Raw genomic sequence first — 23,987 nt, 5'->3', positions numbered from 1 at the left:
ACATTTTCACATTTTAAACTTTATTTTAAAAGCGTCATCTAGTGGCCACGGACCACTACAGGGAGTGAGTGGCGGGTGACCTGAGCGGGCAAAGCTTCATCTGTATTTATAGCCGCTCCCCATCGTTCACACTATTGTCTGAGCTCCGCCTCCTGTCAGCATTATGGTGAGCTGTATAATTAATTCATTACATATTACAAGGTAATAATAATAGAAATAAAGTGCAAAATAAATGTAATGTGCTTGAATCATCCTGAAACCATCCCCCCATTCCATCGTGGAAAAACTGTCTTCCACAAAACCAGTACTTGGTGCCAAAAGGGTTGGGGACCGCTGATCTAGGCTATATCTTAGCGATTGGATTCAATCACCAAACTTTCCTAAACACCAGTGGCAGGAGTAATTTCTTAGTCATTGAAATTTTCTTAACTGGCTTCTGAATCATCAAGGGAAATCAAATTGTCGTCTAGACTTTGCATTACGTATATTTTATGGCTTTCCAATTTTTTGAATATTGGTAGTCTGAGGAAAGTGAATTCAGTTTTTAAAAACAGCACTACTTGAAGGTTTAAAGACTTCGTTATCTTACATGCTAGCATCTTAGAAATCTGCCTACCACACAATTAACCAAAATACTTTATTCTTATGCATCTTGATAAAAGGAGGTTTACTTTATCAACCAGCCCCTTAACTGAAAAAAAGATGACTCTTCAGAACCCCTAGAAGGAAATTTACAACTAATACATCTCTTGGCAGTTCTTTGGGCTGGGATACAAACCTATCACGTAGATATTAAAATACTGTGCTCCCTTACAGATGTTCACAGATATTAGGATAAAACTAAGAAAGCAGGACTTCCCTGGTGGTGCAATGGTTAAGAATCCGCCTGCCACTGCAGGGGACACGGGTTCAATCCCTGGTCTGGGAGGATCCCACATGCCGCAGAGCAACTAAGTCCGTGCGCCACAACTACTGAGCCTGCGCTCTAGAGCCAGCTAGCCACAACTACTGAGCCCGCGGGCCACAACTACTGAAGCCCGCCCGACTAGAACCCGTGCTCTGCAACGAGACAAGCCACCACAATGAGAAGCCCGTGCACCGCATGGAATGGTAGCTCCAGCTTGCTGCAACTGGAGAAAGCCCGTGTGCAGCAATGAAGACGGAATGCAGCCAAAAAAGAAACAAAGAAAGAAAAAAACTTAGCTTTTTCTGGAGTCGAATCCACGTTTCTGCCCAGAAAATACTGGGTGCAGAACAATTAGTTCACTGCAGACCATTGTTTAGTTTCAAACGTAAACAACATGCTCAGCTCAGGGCTGAAGTGACCAGAGCGCCCACTTCATCAGACCAGCACAGTAGTTGTATAATTTTGCCCCCACAGAACAGAGATAGAGAACAAAGAAGAAAAGTGAAAGAACAAACCAGCCCTTCCGTTCTACACGTCCTTCTTTCCCATTTTGCCAGTCTCATTTCACTCATAGTGACTCATGGTGAAACAGAGAAATATGTGAATTGCATTCGGATGTGAAAAGGTTAGTAACTACTTAATTTTCAAAACCAGCTCATCCTCCAGAAACACTATAGTTGCCTTCCACTCCATTTCATTTAGATTGTCTTCTGAACAGCTGCAAAAATTGTCCTTAACGTCCAGACGACATTCGTAGATTAGACCCTCAAAAGGGGAATTTTAAAGCACGCTGTATTCGGACTGCCCGGGAAGGCATTGCCACTTCTCTTCAGACAGGGGATTTCCGCCGATTTCTTTCTGTTATTTCACATCTGTTTTGCACTCTACTCCTTGCTCTGTTGCGGGCCCCCAGTTTTCCTGTAACCAACCACTTAGAACCAATCAAGAAGTAAAGAAGAGAAGAAACGCCCGCCCGCTCCCAATTTCTTTTGTTTCTCTGCCCGCCAACCGCAGAGCCGACCGAGCCAGAGCCGCTGTCATCTTTCACCCCGCTCAGCTGATCGGTTGCCGCCGCCGCCGCCGCCAGATTCCAGAAGCAAAGAACAAGAAGCTGGGAAGCCAGACATGGACGTGAATATCGCTCCGCTCCGCGCCTGGGACGATTTCTTCCCAGGCTCTGACCGCTTCGCCCGTCCGGACTTCAGGGACATTTCCAAATGGAACAACCGCGTGGTGAGCAACCTGCTCTATTATCAGACCAACTACCTGGTGGTGGCTGCCATGATGATTTCCGTCGTGGGGTAAGTGGGGTCCCCCTCCCGGGTACTGATCGGGGTCAGCACCGAGTGGGATCTTGGTGCAAGATCCCGGGATGCGTAAACGCTCTCCAAGACCAGCTCCTGTCCTGACAACTGCAAGCGGCCAAACCAGTGGAAACTTGTTCGCAGGGCGAGGCCGCAGCAATCTGGGGGCCCTTTTTTTTTTTTTCCGCGCCTCGGGCTGAAGAGTGATTGGGGGTCCTGGGGTGAGGAAATGTTGCCAACCTCAGGCAAGAAAAAAATGACTTCTTTCCCGCTGTACCCCAATTACGCTTTTGCTGGGGGTGATATTTGTAGCGCCCCAGTCTCTTAAAAATAAGGAGAAAGAGGAAAGTGGCGTAACCTTATGCTGGGGCTGGCTGGGGCGGACGCCGCCCTGGAAGGCTTGGGGCGCCAGGGTGTGGATCCGGACTCTGCCTTCTGGGGTGTTAGTGTAGAAGGGGCATCAGAGAGGCGACTCTCTTTATAGGTTTCTCTGCCTAATGCCTGCCACATTGTACGGGAAAGCTGAGCTTGGGAGCAGAAGGGTGGGTGTAGCCTGGTGGCGCATCTCCCAGTGTGGGGTGAAGTCTGTCATGACTTTAGAAACGGTGTCCTTTTGCTCTTTTTTCTTCCAGTAGTTGCCAGGCATGGTCACTTTATCTTCACACCCGATCTTAAAATTGTGTCCTCTGTTATATGCGATTTCACACAACACCTGTTCTTCTAGAAACCACTTTTTCTGGTAGTTCACCCTTTAAGAAATGCTTCACTCACTTTTGCAAGATGGGGTGGTGATATTCTAGATCTTGCTGATCCCATGCACCTTTAAAGAAAAAAGCACCCTCAGACTTTATAAAGAAACCCATTTGCCATTAAAGAAGTGTCTGGCATTTCTATTTGAAAGCAAACACAGAGGGAAAGCAAGCTGGCCTGGGAGAAAGGAAAAATCTAAACTTGTAAAGTGTGGGAAAGGGCAAATAGGATGGTTTCTGTAGTTGGTTTGCTGTTCTTTGTCATATTTATTGAGTCACTTCTCTGTGCCAAGCTTGGGCACACCAAGATCAATCACACATGAATCCTGACCAAAGGGCACGTGACAGTTGTTGAGAAGATGTAGGACCAAATACCCAGCACGGGGGGGAGAGGGAGAGTTCACAGTTTCTGGGTGTGGTTCAGAATATCTGCCCCCATGCAGAAGTGGACTCTCATTTGTGTGACTGAATAGACAATTACACAGATCCTCATGATGTGTTGCTTAAGGAATTTCCAACTCAGAATGGCTTGGTGTGTGGACAGCATGGGCTCTCAACCGACTCCGAATTATACAGCAGCCAAGTTAAAATTAGTTGGAGTCGGACAGGCCTGGAGCAGCTGCCTTCTGAACCTTCCCCTAGCTTTATGCTTAAGGCTTATTTCTCCGAACAATAAAAAAATTTCTTTAAAACAAAATCTCTGGTAAATAGGATTGCCTCTGTTGTTTTGCTTTTTCTTTTCTCTTTCTTTGTAAAGGCATCTTACCTGGTCGTCTAGCTATGGGGTCTTTTTTTTTTTGAGGTACACTCCCCCAAATCTAGATATAGGGCAAGATTTGACACAGACCAATCAAATGTACAGAAAAAAACCCAAAAACAAACAAAAAACCTTGCTTTTCAAAAAGATGTACTGCCCAGATCAGACACAAGCTCCAGCAGCATTGCTACCTTGATGGAATTCATTTTTCACTATGAATGCCCTGACTAAATAGAGCTCCTTCATTGTGGTGTCTTAGCCTACTAACTCAGGCAGTTTGGGGTGTTGGCCCTTCCTATTTCCCTTTTCAAATAGAAGATGGGGATTGGCAGTCACATTTTTGAAAGTGAAAGTGAAAAGTAGCCATTTCATTTTTGTAAAATGTCTTTATTGGAGTATAATTGCTTTACAATGGTGTGTTACTTTCTGCTGTATAACAAAGTGAATCAGCTATACGTATACATATATCCCCATATCCCCTCCCTCTTGCGTCTCCCTCTCACCCTCCCTATCCCACCCGCCATTTCATTTTTTAATTAATCTTATCTTTAAAAACTTACAAAAGATACAGGCTAGTAAGTTGTTCTGAAAATTGTGTGCCAAGTGTGGGATTCCCTTTGTACCCCAGTAAAACCTGGTGTGACATCTTCAACTGTTTCCTATGCATCTACAAATGCACAGCCTGTAGTTCTTTCCAGATTGCACTTTTCTTCCTTTATAATTTAATAATAATAAAAGCTAACATTTATTGAGCGCTCTGTGTGCCAGGTACTTTGGTAAGTAATTTAGCAAATTCCCTCATACAACCCGATGAGATGAGACATTATTATTGCATTATTATTGTTGTTATTATTAGACCTGAGGCTCTGAAAGTTTAAACGACCTGCTCAAAGTCACAACCCCAGACTCTTAACTACTATGCCATCTTCCTATGAGTCATGAGGTTTGGAATTGTAGTATCTTAAAGCTGGAAGAAACTAAATGTCTTCAGGGTCAGGGAGGCTTAGTTGATGCCAGAACGTTTCTGATTCTAAACAGGACTCTCCTCTTTTGGTGATATCAGTAGATGGGAGGGTCAGAACAGAGCTGGAGGCTGTTTGACTGGATTCTCTACTGGCATCTGATGGTTTCTCATGATATCTTGGTAGAGTGTGTGTGAAAATGTGGCCTGGGTGTTTCCCGGGGAAAGGACTGTGTTGGAAGTATCTTCTTCAATGGTACCATCCCCTGCGGGACAGAAGGGACCGCCAGGTCATTGTTGGAGGGCTCTAGCCTCAAGTCTAAAGACTTCTGAGAAGTGGATATTATCTAGCTCCAAAATACCCGGAAGGGCTGCCCAGACCAAGATGGAGATTAAGAGGGATTAGGATAGAGACAGATCTGTGCCTGAGGGCCTGATCAGTCAGGGCCTGGTAATCCATGGTTAGAAGTTTGGTCTTCATCCTAAAAGCATGGTTTCCCAGGCATATGACTTTCACTCAGGAGATCTATTCGGCCTCTTAGATTAAGTCTAAGTCTCTTAGCTAATAGTCCTTGTGGGGGACAGTTGTCATACCTTCCGGCTCTTCACAGAGTAGAAAGTAGTGGTTAAGAATCTCAGCACCAGAGCCTGGTTAAGTAAATTTTGAATCCCAACTACCAGTCACTAGCCATGTGACCTTGGGTAGGTCACTTGAACCACCCTTTGCCTCAGGTTCCTCATCTGTAAAATGAGACTAATGATAGTACCTGCATTGTAGGGCTTTTCTGAGGATTATCTGAGTTAATATAGGCAAGTTTCTTAGAACAGTGTCCAGCTCCTACTTTTTGCTTCACGAAATTTATTTTGGAGTTTTCATTATTATTTGTATCGTTGGTGTTATCATTGACTTAAGGAGAAACACAGATACCATCTGTATCCCAGCAGCTCCATCCACCCAAACACCAGTCCCCAACTTACTCATCTCCTCCTGCTTCTCCTACAGGATTTTGCCCCTCACTCCCCACACGTGTGCACACATCTTGTCTGGTATTTACCCCACAGGCTTTTAATTTGTCTCTTCACTTGTCTTCACTCTGCACTATTGAGTCCTTGAGGCCAGAGACTGTGGGTTTTTTAATTAATTAATTAGTTAATCAATCAATTTGACTGCACCAGCTCTTAGTTGCAGCACGCAGGATCTTCGTTGCGGTATGCGGACTTCTTAGTTGCGGCATGCATGCGGGATCTAGTTCCCTGACCAGGGATGGAACCCGGGCCTGCTGCATTGGGAGCGCAGAGTCTTACAACTGGACCACCAGGGAGTTCCCTGTGGGTTTTGTTTGTGATTATTTTTTTCTTTTTCTTGTTGTTGTGGTTAGCATTATTTTTATTCCCTGGATCCCCAAGGCCTACAATACAGCAGATGTTTAGCTGGCGAATGCAAAGAATAAATAAATGAACGTAAGGTTTCAACGTGATCACGGGGGCAACTTTTAACGGAATAAATTATTTTGAAGCACATAGCAGCATGCCAGCACATAACAGCAACATGCTCCTGGAGTGATTCTAACTGGGTCGTTGCTGACAGTGCTTACTACGTATTGGTTAGGATTACTATGGTGTAAAAATTCAATTTTAAAAAGTTTAGAATTCAGAATCTTTGCTAATTCATATTGCCCTTGCAAATTTGGTGAAATACCCTTCTGTAGTGTTTCTCCACCTGGGTTCTGCTGACATTGTGGATCGTAGAATTCTTTGTTGTAGGGGGCTGTCCTGTGTATTGTAGGATGTTTAGCACCATCTCTGCTCTCTACTATGTGAAGATTGATAAATCAGTTTTTACTTGTTTTATTAGTAAAACATAATTTGGAAAAAAAAAAAGTGCCCTCCCCTTCAGTTGTGACAATCGAAAATGTCACTTATTGTTTGTAGATTTTTTGATGATGCCCATTCTGACGGTGTGAGGTGATACCTCATTGTAGTTTTGATTTGCATTTCTCTAATGATTAGTGATGTTGAGCATCCTTTCACGTGTTTGTTGGCAATCTGTATATCTTCTTTAGAGAAATGTCTGTTTAGGTCTTCTGCCCATTTTTGGATTGGGTTGTTTGTTTTTTGATATTGAGCTGCATGAGCTGCTTGTAAATTTTGGAGATTAATCCTTTGTCGGTTGCTTCATTTGCAAATATTTTCTCCCATCTCAATTCTTTTCATTCTTTTTTCTTTATTCTGCTCTGCAGTAGTTATTTCCACTATTTTATCTTCCAGGTCATTTATCCATTCTTCTGCCTCAGTTATTCTGCTATTGATTCCTTCTAGAGAATTTTTAATTTCATTGATTGTGTTGTTCATCGTTGTTTGTTTGCTCTTTAGTTCTTCTAGGTCCTTGTTAAACGTTTCTTGTATTTTTTCCATTCTATTTCCAAGATTTTGGATCATCTTTACTATCATTACTCTGAATTCTTTTTCAGGTAGACTGCCTATTTTCTCTTCATTTATTTGGTTTGGTGGGGTTTTACCTGGCTCCTTCATCTGCTGTGTGTTCCTCTGTCTTCTCATTTTGCTTAACTTACTGTGTTTGGGCTCTCCTTTTCACAGGCTGCATGTTCGTAGTTCCCGTTGTTTTTGGTGTCTGCCTCCACTGGGTAATGTTGGTTCGGGGAGCTGTGTAGGCTTCCTGGTGGAGGGCACTGGTGCCTGTGTTCTGGTGGATGAGGCGGGATCTTGTCTTTCTGGTGGGCAGGACCACATCCAGTGGTGTGTTTTTGGGTGTCTGTGGACTTATTATGATTTTAGGCAGCCTCTCTGCTAATGGGTGGGGCTGTGTTTCTGTCTTGCTAGTTGTTTGGCATAGTGTGTCCAGCACTGCAGCTTGCTGGTCGGTGAGTGGAGCTGGGTCTTAGCGTTGAGATGGAGATCTCTGGGAGAGCTTTCGCTGTTTGATATTACGTAGAGCCGGGAGGTCTCTGGTGGACCAATGTCCTGAACTTGGCTCTCCCACCTCAGAGGCACAGGCCTGACACCTGGCTGGAGCATGAAGACCCTGTCAGCCACATGGCTCAGAAGAAAAGGGAGAAAAAAAAGAAAGAAAGAAAAAAATAAATTAACGTTATTAAAATAAAAAAATAAATTATTAAAAAAGTAAAAATTAATTAAGAAAAGAAAAAGGAAGAAGACAGCAACCAAACCAAAAAACAAATCCACCAATGATAACAAGCGCTAAAAACTATTCAAAAACAAACAACAAAAAAACCACAAACGGACAGACAGAACCCTAGGACAAATGGTAAAAACAAAGCTATACAGACAAAAATCACACAGAGAAGCATACATACACACACTCACAAAATGAAAAAAAGAAAAAAAATATATCTGTAAATATTAAAAAAAAAGGAAGAGAGCAACCAAATCAATAAACAAATCTACCAATGATAATAAATACTAAACTAAGATAAACATAAAACCAAAAACAAATTAGATGCAGAAAGCTAGCCCCAAGTCTACAGTTGCTCCCAAAGTCCACCACCTCACTTTTGGGATGATACATTGTTCAGGTATTCCAGAGACGCAGGGTACATCAAGTTGATTGTGGAGACTTAATCCGCTGCTCCCGAGGCTGCTGGGAGAGATTTCCCTTTCTCTTCTTTGTTCGCACAGCTCCTGGGGTTCAGCTTTGGATCTGGACCTGCCTCTGCGTGTAGGCCGCCTGAGGGCGTCTCTTCCCGCCCAGACAGGACGGGGTTAAAGGAGCAGCTGATTAGGGGGCTCTGACTCACTCAGGACGGGGGAGGGAGGGGTACGGATGCGGGGCGAGCCTGCGGTGGCAGAGGCCAGCATGACGTTGCAGCAGCCTGAGGTGCGCCGTGCGTTCTCCCGGGTAAGTTGTCCCTGGATCCCGGGACCCTGGCGGTGGCAGGCTGCACAGGCTTCCCGGAAGGGAGGTGTAGATAGTGACCTGTGCTCGCACACAGGCTTCTTGGTGGCGGCAGTAGCAGCCTTAGTGTCTCATGCCCGTCTCTGGGGTCCAGGCTGATAGCTGCAGCTCACGCCCATCTCTGGAGCTCCTATAAGCAGCGCTCTGAATCCCCTCTCCTCGAGCACCCCAAAACAATGGTCCCTTGCCTCTTAAGCAGGTCCAGGCTTCTTCCCAGACTCCCTCCCAGCTAGCTGTGGTGCACTAGCCCCTTCAGGCTGTGTTCCTCAGCCAACCCCAGTCCTCTCCCTGGGATCTGACCTCCGAAGCCCAAGCCTCAGCTCCGAACACTGCCCCCCCGCCACCCCGGTGGGTGAGCAGACAAGCCTCTTGGGTTGGTGATGCCGGTCGGCACCGATCCTCTGTGCGGGAATCTCTTCGCTTTGCCCCCCGCACCCCTGTTGCTGTGCTCTCCTCCGTGGCTCCGAAGCTTCCCCCCTCCGCCACCCGCAGTCTCCGCCCGTGAAGGGGCTTCCTAGTGTGCGGAAACCTTTCCTCCTTCACAGCTCCCTCCCACTGGTGCAGGTCCCATCCCTATTCTTTTGTCTCTGTCTTTTCTTTTTTCTTTTACCCTACCCAGGTACGTGGGGAGTTTCTTGCCTTTTGGGAGGTCTGAGGTCTTCTGCCAGCGTTCAGTAGGTGTTCTGTAGGAGTTGTTCCACATGTAGATGTATTTCTGATGTATTTGTGGGGAGGAAGGTGATCTCTACGTCTTACTCCTCCACCGTCTTGAAGGTCTCTCCTTAGCTAAAGTATTGATACTTTATCTCCATGTGGCCCATGTTGGTGCTACCACTGGGTGGAAACTAGAGTTACCACTTTTTGCTTTTAGTCGCTTAAGATGGTAAGGAGTTTCTTCTATCTGAAAAGAGTATTACTGTAATCTTTTCAAAATGAGTGTGGTCCCGGGACTTCCCTGGTGGTCCAGTAGTTAAGAATCCATCTTGCAAGGCGGGGGACGCCGGTTTGATCCCTGGTCGGGAGACTAAGATCCCACATGCCACAGGGCAACTAAGCCCACATGCCACAACTACTGACCCCACATGCCACAGGAAAGATGCTGCGTGCAACAACTAAGACCTGACGCAGCCAAAAAATAAAAATAATTTTTTAAAAAAATGAGTGTGGTCCCATAATATGTTCCAGGCTGGTAGCCATCAGCATCTGGTTTTAAGAAATGGGCAGACTGTTTGCCCCTTTTACTGCAAAAAGGAAGAAAAACCAAGTTTCTAGCTGGTAGAGGAAGAAAAGAAAGAGCCCTTGGGTGGATGGGAATGTATTAAAACCTTTGCAGATGAAATCAATTGCATAAACAGGCTGAAACCTAGTGGAAATGTTTCTGAGATTCCTTAGCCAATTCTACAATATTACTCTATTTGTGTTGTTTCATTTGTTCACTCCACAAAGAATATGAGGCACTTACTGATTTCTCAGGCACCGGGCCGGGAGATACAGTGGAGAATGAGACAGCTGTGGTTCCTGCCTTCACCATGTTTATAGAGGCACCAAGAGGATGCTGAACACATAAGAATTAATTTTTATACAAGTGCACAGAAACATACACATATATAAACACACATCATTTTCAACCTGACTTACCTGATCTCCTCTATATGTTATGATGCCAAATCGCAAAACTCTCCAGCGTCAGAAATGGGAGAGGCATTGAGTATATGGACGGGGAAAGGATTATTAAACGGAACCATCCTCACCTGCAGCACAGATGCCTTCTACTCAGTTGGACAAGTATTTGCTGAGCACCTGCTACTTGCCAGATACTGTTGGTGCTCTGAGGATACCAGCAGGAGTACAAGTCCACCCAGCCATCCCAAATCCTCCCAGAATTAATCTCTTCCTGCCCTTCCACGCACTTTTATTTGCACTTGAGGCACTGCACATGGCATGCTGGCACATGTCGTTCTGGGGCGGGTCATGTGTTTCTTCTGAGTACAAAACTTTAAGAGGTCTGTCAACACTCAGTGAAATTTTAATCTCAAAATTCTTCCTCAAGTAAGAATTCTTCTGTTAAATCATCTTCTGACACTATGTACATAACCTTGTTCTTCTCAACATCTCCCCATACACACTTTATTTTTTAAAATATTTCCTGCGGTTGGTAGTTTCTATCCCCTTTCCCTATATAAGGATTTACAATGATTCTGGGTAAATGTTCAAGTAAATAGGCGGATTTGGGGCTTCTTTTTTACCCCTTTCTAAGAGGGCAAAAGCTCTCGATCACCTTACTAGAGGGGCAGAGAGCTCTGTACAGGAAATGCAATTCTAAAAGATGAACTGGACCTGTACCAAATTGAACAGCACCCTTGGAGATTTTTTATTTTCCTTTTGGACAAGTGAATCACTCAGCTTCAGAATACTTATAACATCCTCCCCTGGCTCTTGTAATGAGCTTGGCTTCTTGTTTCAGGGAACACTTCCATGCCCGTGATCTTAAGAAAAAACCTGTAGGCTGCATCTCCGTTCTGCAAGCATTTACCATAAATAGATAGGATTTCCTGGCCTTTTCTCCCAGGGGGCATTCGTGAAATGGAGACACCTGGAAGACAGAAAGCCCATCTGAAGTGGAAAACCGGGGCTCTGGCTTCTGCTGCTTCTAATCTGCTTTGTATCCCATCAGTGAAGTCTTCATCTGCAGGAAACAAAAAGGAATGCAGAAATTGGGGTTAGTGGGAGGTAAATAGACAGGAACTGCTTGTAGGAAGGGAGTTTATGTGTCACCAGGCTCATTAGCATTTGTCCAAACCCCTGTCCTCTCTCCACAGTGCTGTAAGAACTTGCCATGTGACAACCATTTAATCAACTCCACTAAAAGCATTCAGAAAGAACAGTTTGTAAACAAATATCTTTCCACTTGAGTTCTAAAGCATTATTGTGAGATTAACTGTGGGTTCCTAATTGTTGAAGGCAGTGATCAGTGTACGTGAGGGTTCATTATACCATTCTCTCTACCTTTAGAAATTTGCTGTAAAAAAAGTTTAAAAAGGATCTGTTGCAGTCTAATTAGTCCCTTGTATAGTGACTATTTGAAGCTCCACGGCTAGGGGAGGGGTGAGACTCATGGCTTCTAACCCAGGTCCAAGCTGTTGCTAATAAAAAATAAAACCAGCAATGAGCTTGATAAATACGAAAGAAAACACGGAGGTTCATATGTCTTAGAATGGATACTTTTTACATGCCACCTGCTGCCAAGACAGTGGATCATTTGGATGTGTTTAGTTTGATGGGACCAGTACACACGGTGTGATAAGTATTCAGTACACAGCGAGTATGCAATAAATACTATGAGCTGAGCTGATTCAGTTGCTTAGGAAAATCTCAAGGTTAGGTTACTTTAACCTTTCTGTGACAAAGGAGTCTGATCCCTGCCCCACCTTAACTGCCTGTGATCATTAGACCCAGGAGACACCGATCACATTTACTCAAAACTGATTTGTACATTTACATTTGTCCTTTATAGTCAGAGATAGTTCTTGCCAGGAAGGAAGCCGTGTTGGGATACCAAAATAACCACAGAAGAAGGTTGGGATTATCTGAGGAATCCAAGGGCAAGAGGGCCTATATAGACAGGTCTGCAGGTGGATGAATCTCTCTCTGTCCCACCCACTCTCCCTCCTGGCCCCCAGCCAGCACTAGTGACAGAACTTACGAAGATTCCTCCTTCCAGTGAGCCCAAGGGCCCTGCGATTTCATCTGATTATCTCCTATGTTTGCATAGGAGTTTCTCCTACTTTTGGTTTTTGTTTTGTTCCTTTCATCACAACTCTGTGAAGGTACAAAGACGGGGACCGTTTCTACAGTAATACTTAGTGTACAGTGAGAATAATCGCGATTTGTCCAAGATAACTCTCTTGTCACTTAATTCCTGGCCATAGAAAGTTGCTGAGCTTACTTTAAATAACATGAAAATGTGCTAGATTCTCACTTCCCCTTTTTCTTTCTTTCTACAAGTATTTACTGAACTCCTGCTCTGTGCCAGCCACTGCGCCAAGTGCTGGGGAGAAAATGTCACGGTCCCTGCCCTCATAGCGCTTGGTCTCTAGTGGGAGACAGAGACATTCATCCAATATTCATTCAAATAAATATCAAACTGCCACTGGGTTCAGAGCTATGAAGAAGAGGCAGACGGTGCCAGGATGTGGTCAGAGAGACTGAGAAAAAGCTGATTAAGCTGAGATTCGAAGAAGATAGGAGTGAATCAGGCAGAAAGAACGGCTTGTGCTCAGGCCTGTGATGGCCAGGGGCAGGGTAAGTTCTAGAGACAGATAAGAATGCCAGCAGATGGCTTGCAGAATCAGGAGGCGGCGGTATGAAAAAGCTGACAGGCAGAGATGGTGTACCCCTTAGCCATCCCTCATACTGATGATTCAAACTGTCCCTTCGTCCTGAGAGATGCAGCTTAAGCCAAATTGCAGACTTGGTGGGTGAAGTGTGACCTGAATTTCCGGCCACGTTTATGCCCTCAGCTCAGCCCCATTGTCCCAGGTACAAACTACATACCCTGGCTGCAGAGGCAAGCAGGGGCCAGACCCTGAGGGGCCTTGTAGAATGTGGAAAGAATCCTGTTTTTATCCTAAGAGTGATGAGAAGCAAGAAAATGGATGGGTGGATTCATACTGGCAGTGACCCCTCTGGTTGTTTAAGAACCTCAGAAAAACATCACCAATTTAGAGAAGTGCACTGTGAGTAAATTGTTCCCCGCTTTCTTGGTGAGTCAGGCTTCCTCAGGAACCAAACTGACAAAATAGCTTTTTTGGGTTAGAAAATTGGAACTCAGTGCAAAGCTGCTTCTGCTGCTCAGAAAATATTTCACCACCTCTTTGGCTCTTGCTGGCATCACAGCATGGCAGGCATTACCAAACGTGCACTTGAGTCAATCTGAAGATCTCTGTTCAGGTAAACTTTTATCACCAGCACTGCAATTGGTGGCCTTGGGACAAATTTATTAACTTATCTATTCCTTACCTTGCTTCTATGTAGAATGAGGTGTGTTTTCAAGATCCATCCTAGCTCTAAAATTCTACTGTTGGCCGAGATTTTTTTTTTTTTTTTTTTTTTAGCAACTTGTGCTGAAACTATAGCTATAGCTAGCTGAGTCATGTTGGCAAATTTAGGACCTGTGTCCACAGCCACTCATAGCTGCCTTCCTTTAGAGAGAAATGAGAATGCTGACGGATTTCCCAGAATGATCCTTAGTTGCTTACCCCAACTGGAAGGACAGGGTTCTAAAATGGTTGAGGGGGGAAATCTCTGAAGCTGGTTAACAACACAGAATGGGTTATATTATGAATTGCTGTCACAATTACATCAACTGGCACTGTTTTTCTCCCCCGGATCCCTTTGACTATGTTCCTTCACTGCCCTGGGCCTCAGTTTATGCATCTGTTTAATGGGACTGGGGTGATTCCTCTTTGACGAGGCTGCTGGGATTCTAAACTTTTATACAACTGTCAGTGATTCCACCAGAATTTTTAACTATTACATTTATCTATCAACTTTTTAATTGGATAGGATACATATGTATGTAAGTATATATTTTTAACTCACAATAGAAAAAGTTATTGTTTTTGATTTGTAAAACTAGGTCCTATTTTCAACAAAGATAGAAAATCACGATCTTGCTCTCTTTTCTCTCCCTCCTCTCTCCCTCTCTCCTTTGCTTCCCTCTATCTTCCTTCCTCCCTTCCCCCCTCTCTCTCATTCACAGACTACCAAAAAATGAAATAGCACCCATCGAGCCCAATGGCAATTGTCCACATGAAAGCTGGGGTGGCACATTTATGGAAGTTTTGTCCTAAAGGTCCCTGGGCTTCATTGTGACTGATGTCACTAAGAACCCAACTGTTGAGTAAAACAGCTTTACTCATCTCAGTCGACAACTGGTTCCCAAACTCCTACACTCACTGGAAAATGAAATTAATCTCTGGAGGGCGGTCTATTTTGCTCCAAGTAGAGGGAGGTGCCAGGGCAGTGGGAGTAGTGTGCATTTTACCCTTTCTTAGAATGGAATTGCCCTTAAGCGGAGTAAGGAAGAAAATCATTTCTGCTCCAAGTAACTTTGTTCATTTTTTTCCAGCTTGGAACTTTGGTTTAATTACAGATCATGGCTGGGCACGTGGTAAGCTAAAACCACTTCTGTAGGACTCTGCTCTGTTCTTTTCCCTTGAACATGAGCAACAGGAACAGGTGAAAAGCAAATCTGGAATTGCTTGAGTCAGGCCTGGATTTTTCATTGTTCTTTGTCCTGGGCTTTATTTAGACATTCAGCCTAGGTATCTACCTCACTTGTCCCGAGAAAAATAGAAACAGTTTGGCATGCATTTCAGTATATGCTACACCTCGTGAATTGTTATTTTAACAGATATTCTAGGAAGAACTGCGCCGGAGACCTTTGACACTTTGCCACCAACCAGCCATATCCTATTTGCAGCTTATGCAAAGGAGTTTCCTAAACTTGAACCCTCTGCTCTGCTTCTTTGAGTTGATGTTGATTTTGTCAGCATCAAGGCTATGTAAAAGGGTTTGTCTCTTTCAGGCACCTTTCCCCCATTTCTTTTATTTTTAAATATCAATTTTTTTTATTTTCAAGTAATACATGGCTATTGAAAAAATATGAAAATAGAGATAAGCAAATGGGAATATATTACCAATGATCCTATTACCCAGTATAACTACTGGAGTCTTTTGGTATCATTTCTCTCAGAATCTTTTTGGTGCTAGAAATGAAATTTATTAATCTGTGAGAGTTTCTGAGCCTCTCTACCCAGTCTCCCTATCACTAGCTAAAGAGGATTTTGTTTTGGCCCTGTCCAAGTCTTCCCTTCCCCAGACCTATAAGGAAACTTTTGTCTTTCCCAAACCAATTCCAGGGTCAAAGCTGGAGACACGGTATAAGCCAGATAAAACTGTGAAAAAGAAAAGAAAAAAGAACAAAGAGGCGAAAAGACCTAAATAATAAAAAACTGACGGAGGAGGACAGATAGACTAGCACGTGTGCTGGAAGGTGGGAAAGCTTGCAGGGCAAGTGGTGGATTGGTTACAAGAGGATCTAGAGAGTGGGCAGGAAACCAAGGTTTGGATGGGAGAAGGAAGAGCTTGGCTGTGCATATGAATTGAAATTGCATTAATGTTATTGGAGAGATGAGGCAAGGTAAGATTGGACTGTTGTAGTTGGCCTGTCCCAAGCCGGTGTTGTGGGGCTGAGGAGCAGTTACTTTTATATCTAACCATCCCATAGTCTTTTTTTCTTTTTCTTTTCTTTCTTTTTAAAGATCAGGTTTTAGTTTTTATTTTATCTTTTTTTTTAAATTTATTTTTATTGGCTCTACTGGGTCTTAGCTGTGGCACGCAGGATCTTTTCGTTGCAGCGGGCGGGCTCCAGAGCATGTGGGCTCTGTAGCTTGCAGCGTGCAGGCTCTCTCATTGAGGTGCGCGGGCTCGGTAGTTGCGGTACGCGGGCTTAGTTGCCCCACCACATGTGGGATCTTAGTTCCCTGACCAGGGCTCGAACCCGTGTCCCCTGCATTGCAAGACGGATTCTTAACCACTGGACCACCAGGGAGGTCCCCTTTTACATCTTTATATTTCATTTTTTATATGTTCATTTTATTTCTGATTACAAAATAATTTACGAATTGCAAAAATTTCTACTTCTGAGTTATATAACATAGGCGCTAAATCCACCTACCAGAGAGAATTGTCACTTTTACCCAATCAATATATTATTGTCTTCCCACATTATTAAGTACACTTTGACTTTTTGAAAACAGTTGTATATGCCACCATTTAGTAAATTGTTGGCCACATAGGTTGTTTCTAAAGGTTATAAATCATAAATACCACTTGTGGGAATACTGTTACAGTTCAGTCTTTGCATTTTTATTCACTTCCTTAGACTATTCTAAAGAGGAGATTTTTGCCTTGAAGGGTATAAGTATTTGCAAGAGTTCTGAATGAAATAAGCAACTTATTATTGTAGCGGTTAATTTTAAATTACGTGCTACTACTTTTACCACTGTTTAACTCCGTGCATTTTGGTAGAAATTTTTTACTTTTTCAAAGGAGCTTGACATAACTTATGTCCCTGATTTCACCCATTAAGATATGCAATACTTTCACTCCTATTTGAAACTATTTAAAACAGCTTTTGTGTTTCAGGAGGCAGAATCAGAGCTAAAATTTAAAGGGATTTTTTAAAAAAAGAATCTTAATTGTCCTAAATATGCATCCCAATATGAATATGACTCCTTCATCTGTTCTATTTCAGAGAAAGTAAGCTCTGGGCATCACCTTTCATTATCCTGTCTTCCAAATCAGTGATGTTAATATTCAGAGCATGATGGTAACACACTGACCCTCTTTGTCCTTCCCAAGCAAAATGCTCATTAGCCTCTTAGAAGGGTAAAAAGTTAGTAATTCATCATACTTGCTGACCACAAATGTCTTGTTAAGGATTTTGTACACACAGTGGGGTGGGAGGGTTGGGCTGAGTGGGGCTACAATGCCCAGTCATTCTCACTTATGAAATACTTGATCTAAATTTCCTCTTTATAATGTGTTTCCCCCATTATCAACAGTAGAGTAACCTTTGCTTCATGTAACAATGAAACTGGAGGTTCTATGCTTGGAAATCTCAGTTGATGACCCATCTCCTAATGATACTCTGGGCCTTTTAAAGAATTATAATGGCCTCTCCATGCCAGGAGTCATAAACCCAAATGCCTCCATGGGCCAGGCAGCTTATGTGAGAGAGCAGTGCAGGGGAGCTGTTAGAAAAACAATATTAATGGCAGCTCACTGGGGCCCTCTGTGTCAGAGATGCCATAGATACTGGGGGTGGGGGGTGAGGGCTGAGGCTAAAGGGAGAGCATTTATTCTATCTAAGTGAGAAGGCACTCCAGCCAGTGGCTGACATGGGAAACTGGGCCCAGTTTTGTGAGATTTTCTTGTTTCCGGGAGAAGCAAGAAATCCCAAGATTTATGGATTTTTTTTTTTTTTTTTTAAAAACACATTGGGGGCTTCCCTGGTGGCGCAGTGGTTGAGAGTCCGCCTGCCTATGCAGGGGACGCGGGTTTGTGCCCCAGTCCGGGAAGATCCCGTGTGCCGCGGGGCGGCTGGGCCTGTGAGCCATGGCCGCTGAGCCTGCGCGTCCGGAGCCGGTGCTCCGCAACGGGAGAGGCCACAACAGTGAGAGGCCCGCGCACCGAAAAAAAAAAAAAAAAATTGGGATTCAAGTAAAAGTTTTAAAAATTATTGCACAGTCCAAACACAAGTGTGACTGCAGACCGGATCGGGCTCATGGAGCCCACTGTGTGACCTGTACTCCACATTCATCTAGCATGGCAGCTTCTAGGAGGATTTAAATAAGCCCTTGGAGCTCAGAAAATACAATCAACGTGTACTAGAGCCCAGGATGTATAAAAGCTAAAGACAGCCCGTCCAAAAGAGGGGCTCTAGTCTTTTAAAATGCTGGGCCTCTATTGAGACGGGCTATTTGATGGGAGTCACACTGCCTCAGTGGGAATCTTTGCTCCACCATTTTCTAACCTCTGTGCCTAAGTTTCTTCCTTTGAGAAGTAAATTGATAGCATCTACCTCATCAAGATATGATTAAATGAGACAACTTATATAAAAGGCTTAAGTAAGTACTTTGTTGTTACTCTTCCTCCCCTTCCTCCTTTTCTTCCTCCTGACCTGGGCTCCCTCTTTTTTCATATGCCAGGTTCCTGAGCCCCTTCAACATGATTCTTGGAGGCATCGTGGTGGTGCTGGTGTTCACGGGCTTTGTGTGGGCAGCCCACAATAAAGACATCCTCCGCCGGATGAAGAAGCAGTACCCCACAACGTTTGTCATGGTGGTCATGCTAGCCAGCTACTTCCTCATATCCATGTTTGGGGGAGTCATGGTGTTTGTGTTTGGCATCACTTTTCCTTTGCTGTGTAAGTGAACCTGGGCCTTCCTTTCCTTATATCATAAAGAAATGTAGGCACGATCATTCAGTGGGAATAACCTAACCTGTTTCTGAGGTGTGTTGGCAGGTCTACAAAATTATCAGAATTTTCTGAAACAGCAGATCAAGGCCTAATAGTCCATTAATTGCACAAATACAGTAAACAAAACAAATACGGATCGCAAGTCATACAGCAGAAAAGTGGTATAGCCTGCACTGGAATCCAGATGTGTCTGATATCAGAGTCTGTTCTCAGGCGTTCAGTGCCAGGCATCCTGTGGTGACAGAGAAATGGATGTTTACTCTCTACTTACTCAGAAGATCATAATTAGTGTTGAAAGTTTTGTAAGTTGGCCCAGAATATAGATACCAAGTACTCCAATTCTGGTGAAGAGAAATAGACATTTTCTAAAGTCTATATGCCTTGTTTACCGAGATTCCCAAGCACTGGAAGCCTGAAACAGAGAACAGATAAAATTCCAGTCTCATCAAGAGAAATCTGATTAAAATTATAGTGTATTAAGTGACAGGAATATCCCTTTCACTTTTAATAGCATTTCACGTGTGCCGCTAGACCATTAAATAAAATCAATTGCTTGTTTAAGGTTTGTTAGATTAAGCCCAGAATATTTATATGTGAATCTCATACCTTATTGGATAAAATAATTGAATCAGTAAATTCAGACTTTTTGAAATACTCCTCAGGTTTTCTTTATGTGCTACAGGCTTAGTACTTCAGCGATTCTGCTTAAATGCACAGCTTGTAAAAACACAAGCCAGGGTAATGAAATGTATCAGAAGTCAAGAGTCAAGGGTCCAGGTTTCTATTCCTAGACCTGCTGGACACCAGCCATGGGATCTGGACCAGTTATCCTCTATGGGCTGTAGTTCACTCGTCTATAATAGAAGGAAATTAGACAATATCAGTGATTCCCAAACTTTGATGATTGGGAGAATCATCCAGGATGATTTTTAAAAATATAAATTTGCCAGCTACATCCCTTGGGGATTTTGATTCTTTGGGTCCACAGTGGTGCCCAAAGACCCTGTATTTTTAGAAAGCTTCTCAAATGTTTCTAACGGCCGCTCTAGATTAGGAGCCTCCAGAGAGAACACACATCAGTGCGTCTCAAAATGAAGGTCCAAAATCGCCTCCGTCAGAAGCATCCACAATTAGAAGCATCCACAATGATTACTGAAATGTTACATTCTGGCATCCTACCTCAGTCTTAACAGGCTGAATTTTAGGTGATGAAGCCTGGGAATTTGCCTACTTAACCGTCTGTCCAGGTGATCTGTATGTACACAGAAGTTTGAAAACTGCTGGTGCAGATCACCCAGTGTGTCTGTTTAAAATACAGACTCCCAGGACCATCCCTTTAAGATTCTGGTTCAGAAGGTCTAGGGGAGAGGCCAGAGAATCTTTATAAACAAACTCAGGTAATACTTAATAGTCAGGCAAATCTGGGGAACACCAGGTTACATAAGGCCCACAAGACCCTTAGCTTTTTATCTAGACATCTATACCCAACACTATGGAAAACTGCCCCATAGCAGACATTTTCTAAGAGGACTTCACCTGCATGCCTCCTGCAGGGACAAAATACAGGTAATCCCTGAACTGAGCATGAGCTCTTTTCTGAAATGCTTGGTGTTCAGTTGCTTTTTAGTGAAGTTGGAATCGCATGGATTCACTTTGAATTTCAGGGCATTTAAGTAGCATCTGAAAGGTAATGATATCAATGTGTGAAGGGAAGAGAGTGGCAGCCAGATTATGGTCCTTGCTGCTGAACACAACATTTTCCTGCACACACAAAGAATACTTTATATAAAGTCCAAGGATCCATGTGGGGACTTGGATCAATGAGAGAACCAGACGGGACTGTAGCTAACAGAGAAAGTTTCTGCTACAAGTGTGAAGGGAAACAGAGAACCGTTGCTTTGATGCTAACCACGTTTCACTTCCCTGTAGTGATGTTTATCCACGCATCGCTGAGACTCCGGAACCTCAAGAACAAACTGGAGAATAAAATGGAGGGGATCGGTCTGAAGAGGACGCCCATGGGCATTGTCCTGGATGCCCTAGAACAGCAGGAAGAGAGCATCAGCAAGTTCACTGACTATATCAGTAAAGTGAAGGAGTAAATAGAGCTGACCTGCTGATAGGGTTGCAGCAGAAATCGGGTTGCAGTTTGTCCTTGTCCAGACCTACTTTCCGTTTGTGTTTTTGAAATACGAGGTGCACAAACCATCCAGCTATCCATGGCAGCACGCACGGAGAGGCCACCCTGTTCTCCTCTCTGCTGTTACGGAGAAAAGGCCTCAAACTGAAAGAAACCACCCTCCTATTATGTCTGAAGTTTCAAGTGTGTTTATGAAAGCTGATAGGAAATGGGTCGCACTTATTTCTTAAGGGGAATAAAAGAAAAGAATTACGGATTGTACTGCAACAGTATGGTTATCTTGTAGGAAAAAAGTAATTGTAAAGGATCAAGGCAATATGAGTAAATGAAAAGACTACTGAAGGAGAGGATGTCATGCATTAGCCTGTTTTAATCCCCCTCAGCATCCTTCAAAAATATTCCTTCCTTAGGATTATAATATGTGGGGTATAGTTTTTATTATTCTTTAAAATCAAAGGTGATCTCGATCACTTTGCCTCCTGTTTGATGTGCAGTGGATAAACCAGTTGTTTCTATTTTGTTTATAAATATAAAGCTAGCTATTTAGGAGAATATTCTGTCAACCTTTTGTAAATTTTTGAAGTGCTAGTAATATGTTCTCACTAGAAGGCATTTGTTGCAAACTAAATATCCTCTTCTTTAAGGAGGTTACAGCTCTGTAACCTGTATTATTCCTGACGGTCTTGTTAAAAAACAAACAAAAAAATCAGAATAAAACTTGAGTTTCTATTGCACAGTTTTTGTTGTTATAATGACAAAAAGGTGTCCAAGATAATGTTTCCCTTTTTTCTTCACTGTTTAATTTTTAACTGGAACATTTAGAAAGAAGGAAATGAACGTGCATTTTACTAATTCCTTAGGGGCAGAAAGAGGACAATAATAGCTGATCTTTTGAAACCTGAAAAGCATCTTTAGATGACCAAGCAAAAAGACCTTCAAAAATGGGAGTGATCAACAGCTTCTGCAGGTCATAAAAATATCAGATAGCACTTGTACAATTATATGTTTTTATAGCTAGACATTAGAATTAAGATAGCATGAGTTTGTATTTTCTATTACTTTCTTCCTTTCACTTCCCATGTATTTAGAAATAGATGATACAACATGTTTTCCTTGCCAATTGCGTGATTTCATAGATGAATAGAAAATAGTTAGCTCTCCCTAGCATGGAATTAGGAAGACATTTGGAGCAGTACTTATTGAAGAGACCCTGTATGTCCTAGAATAAGAAGCAATGCATAAGCTGCTCCTGCTTTTTTCTTGCATTTTAATTTCTTAGCCGACCTGCAGCCCTTCTCTCTAGCAAAGCGATATCACCATGACTTCACATACATGGCCTAGAATTTGTACCCATAGCCAAATATGAATAAAATTTATCAAAGATTTTGTTTTTGGGGGAGTGAGACTTTATTTACTGTGCATCTGTGTTAAATGTCTGAGAAACTCAGTGACAGCCCTATAAACACGCAAATATTCTCTCTGCAGCAAAAAACAGCTTGTGTTTCAAATACTGTTAATAAAACTGTAATACTTTATTAATTTCCAGCCAGAATAAAACCGAATACTAATGGAATCCTTTTTTAAACCTGGCATGGGCTTATACATATTTTAGACCCATTTTCTACATGGTGAAATCTGTGGACTAAATGCAGTAAATTTGGAGAAAGTGATGACGTGAATGAAAAAAATATACTCATTACAATTACTAATGGTTGGTGGTCAGAATATAATAGAAAACTCTAGCATGGAAATGCAATAAATTATTTCACTTTAAAAACAAGTTAAAATTTTCTTAACTGAAAATCTTAACTGATTTTTAAGGTGGGAGTGGGTGAATAGAAAAAAAAAGCATAATATGAATGGCTTCACCTGTTTCTTGACAAAACCTGTGTAATGAGGCAGTAAATTTGAATTTGGATCATCTTTCCTTTTTGCACATCTAAGAGTAACGTCCTCTTTCAGGAGTATTCACACTTTTTGAAATTCCTGGCTTATTTATTAATACTGTTGCTGTATAAGCAAACACATAAGAGCTTCCAGAACTTCAACCACTGATACACATTAAGCTTAAAGATGTTCAGAGTGCTTTGTCCCATCAGAGTTTAGCCTCTTAAATGCAGAATATGCTAGGTACTTTAAAAGTTTTATTTATCGCAGCGTTTTTTAAACCATCTGGCTTTGTGTGCAAGGATGCTTTATAGAAATGGTAAAGTAAGAGAAAACAAAACTCTCAGCCTTGGGGCATTCTAAAATTAGTTACTTGATTAAAAACTGTATCTATTTAAATTTGGATACTTTTGTACCTACTAAATTATCTTTAAAAAATGGAAACATCATATTTCTTTCCCATGGCTTGTCCTTCGAAATAATGTATTGTTTGTCCCCATTAAGTCCATTCTCTCCTAGCCTGTTTTGCCTGTGATGTACCACCTAGGATTATATAGAAAGAGAAAGAAGGCAGGTGCCAATTATTTGCTCAGGTGACGAAGACAGAAAAAGCGTGATTTCCTGATTTCTAAGGTTCATGCCACTTCAGTACAAAACTTCAGATTCTATGCACGTAGAGACTTGAATGGATAATTATGGGCTCTAGGAACTTGGAAAAAGAAAGGACACTGGGGATGGAGCTGTCTGGGAGATTTTTGTGGAGTCTCTCAGGATACTCCATAGAAGGGTCAATGGAAGCAAAAGCATAAGGATGTTTTATCAAGCATAGTATCTATACAACATTGTAAATCAACTATACTTCAATAAAATTAAAAAACAAAACAGGTGAAAGAATAGTATAAAGGATCTGTGGCAGATAAGACTGAATTACTAAATTGAAAACAGGCAATGGAGGGCCTTGAATGATAGGATAAGGAATTCAAGGTTAATCCTAGAGCAAGTTTCCTTAGATTTTTGACAAGAACAAGATCAAGGTCATTCACAGACTAAACTTAAAAATATATCTATGTGTGTATATATATATACATACTTAGCTAAAACCTAAAGCTTCTCAGTAAATATATTATTCATAATTTCTTTCTTTTGCTTTTTTTTTTTTAACAAAACTAGCATGCTGTCTCCCATTGTCTCTATATGTGTGGAAACAGGGAAGTTTTTATACATAAGCAGCATTTGTTTTCCCTGTTAGTTTTTCTGGAAACACTGTTTTCTCCACGTCCCATGGCTTAAGCGTTCTGCT

General features: G+C 42.5%; 1 protein-coding gene across 1 annotated transcript; it reads left to right on the top strand.

Annotated features, from left to right (window-relative positions):
- Positions 1-1,381: 1,381 nt before the first annotated feature.
- ARL6IP5 (ADP ribosylation factor like GTPase 6 interacting protein 5) lies at positions 1,382-21,534 on the top strand. Its single transcript, XM_004268007.4, has 3 exons — positions 1,382-2,208; positions 18,389-18,606; positions 20,590-21,534. The coding sequence occupies exons 1-3, from the start codon at positions 2,033-2,035 to the stop codon at positions 20,760-20,762; spliced, it is 567 nt and encodes a 188-aa protein (XP_004268055.1). The 5' UTR covers positions 1,382-2,032; the 3' UTR covers positions 20,763-21,534.
- The last annotated feature ends 2,453 nt before the right edge of the window (positions 21,535-23,987 follow it).

Source organism: Orcinus orca, chromosome 10 (assembly GCF_937001465.1).
Source record: "Orcinus orca chromosome 10, mOrcOrc1.1, whole genome shotgun sequence".
Lineage (NCBI taxonomy): Eukaryota > Metazoa > Chordata > Mammalia > Artiodactyla > Delphinidae > Orcinus > Orcinus orca.
The sequence above is the reverse complement of the archived record's forward strand: the minus strand, read 5'-3'. Positions and strand labels throughout refer to the sequence as shown.

Excerpts from the sequence above, each read along its gene's own strand:
- ARL6IP5 (XM_004268007.4), top strand. The coding sequence starts at position 2,033 with ATGGACGTGAATATCGCTCCGCTCCGCGCCTGGGACGATTTCTTCCCA. Across the intron at positions 2,209-18,388 it reads ATGATGATTTCCGTCGTGGG|GTTCCTGAGCCCCTTCAACA; the intron begins GTAAGTGGGGTC and ends TTCATATGCCAG. Across the intron at positions 18,607-20,589 it reads CATCACTTTTCCTTTGCTGT|TGATGTTTATCCACGCATCG; the intron begins GTAAGTGAACCT and ends ACTTCCCTGTAG.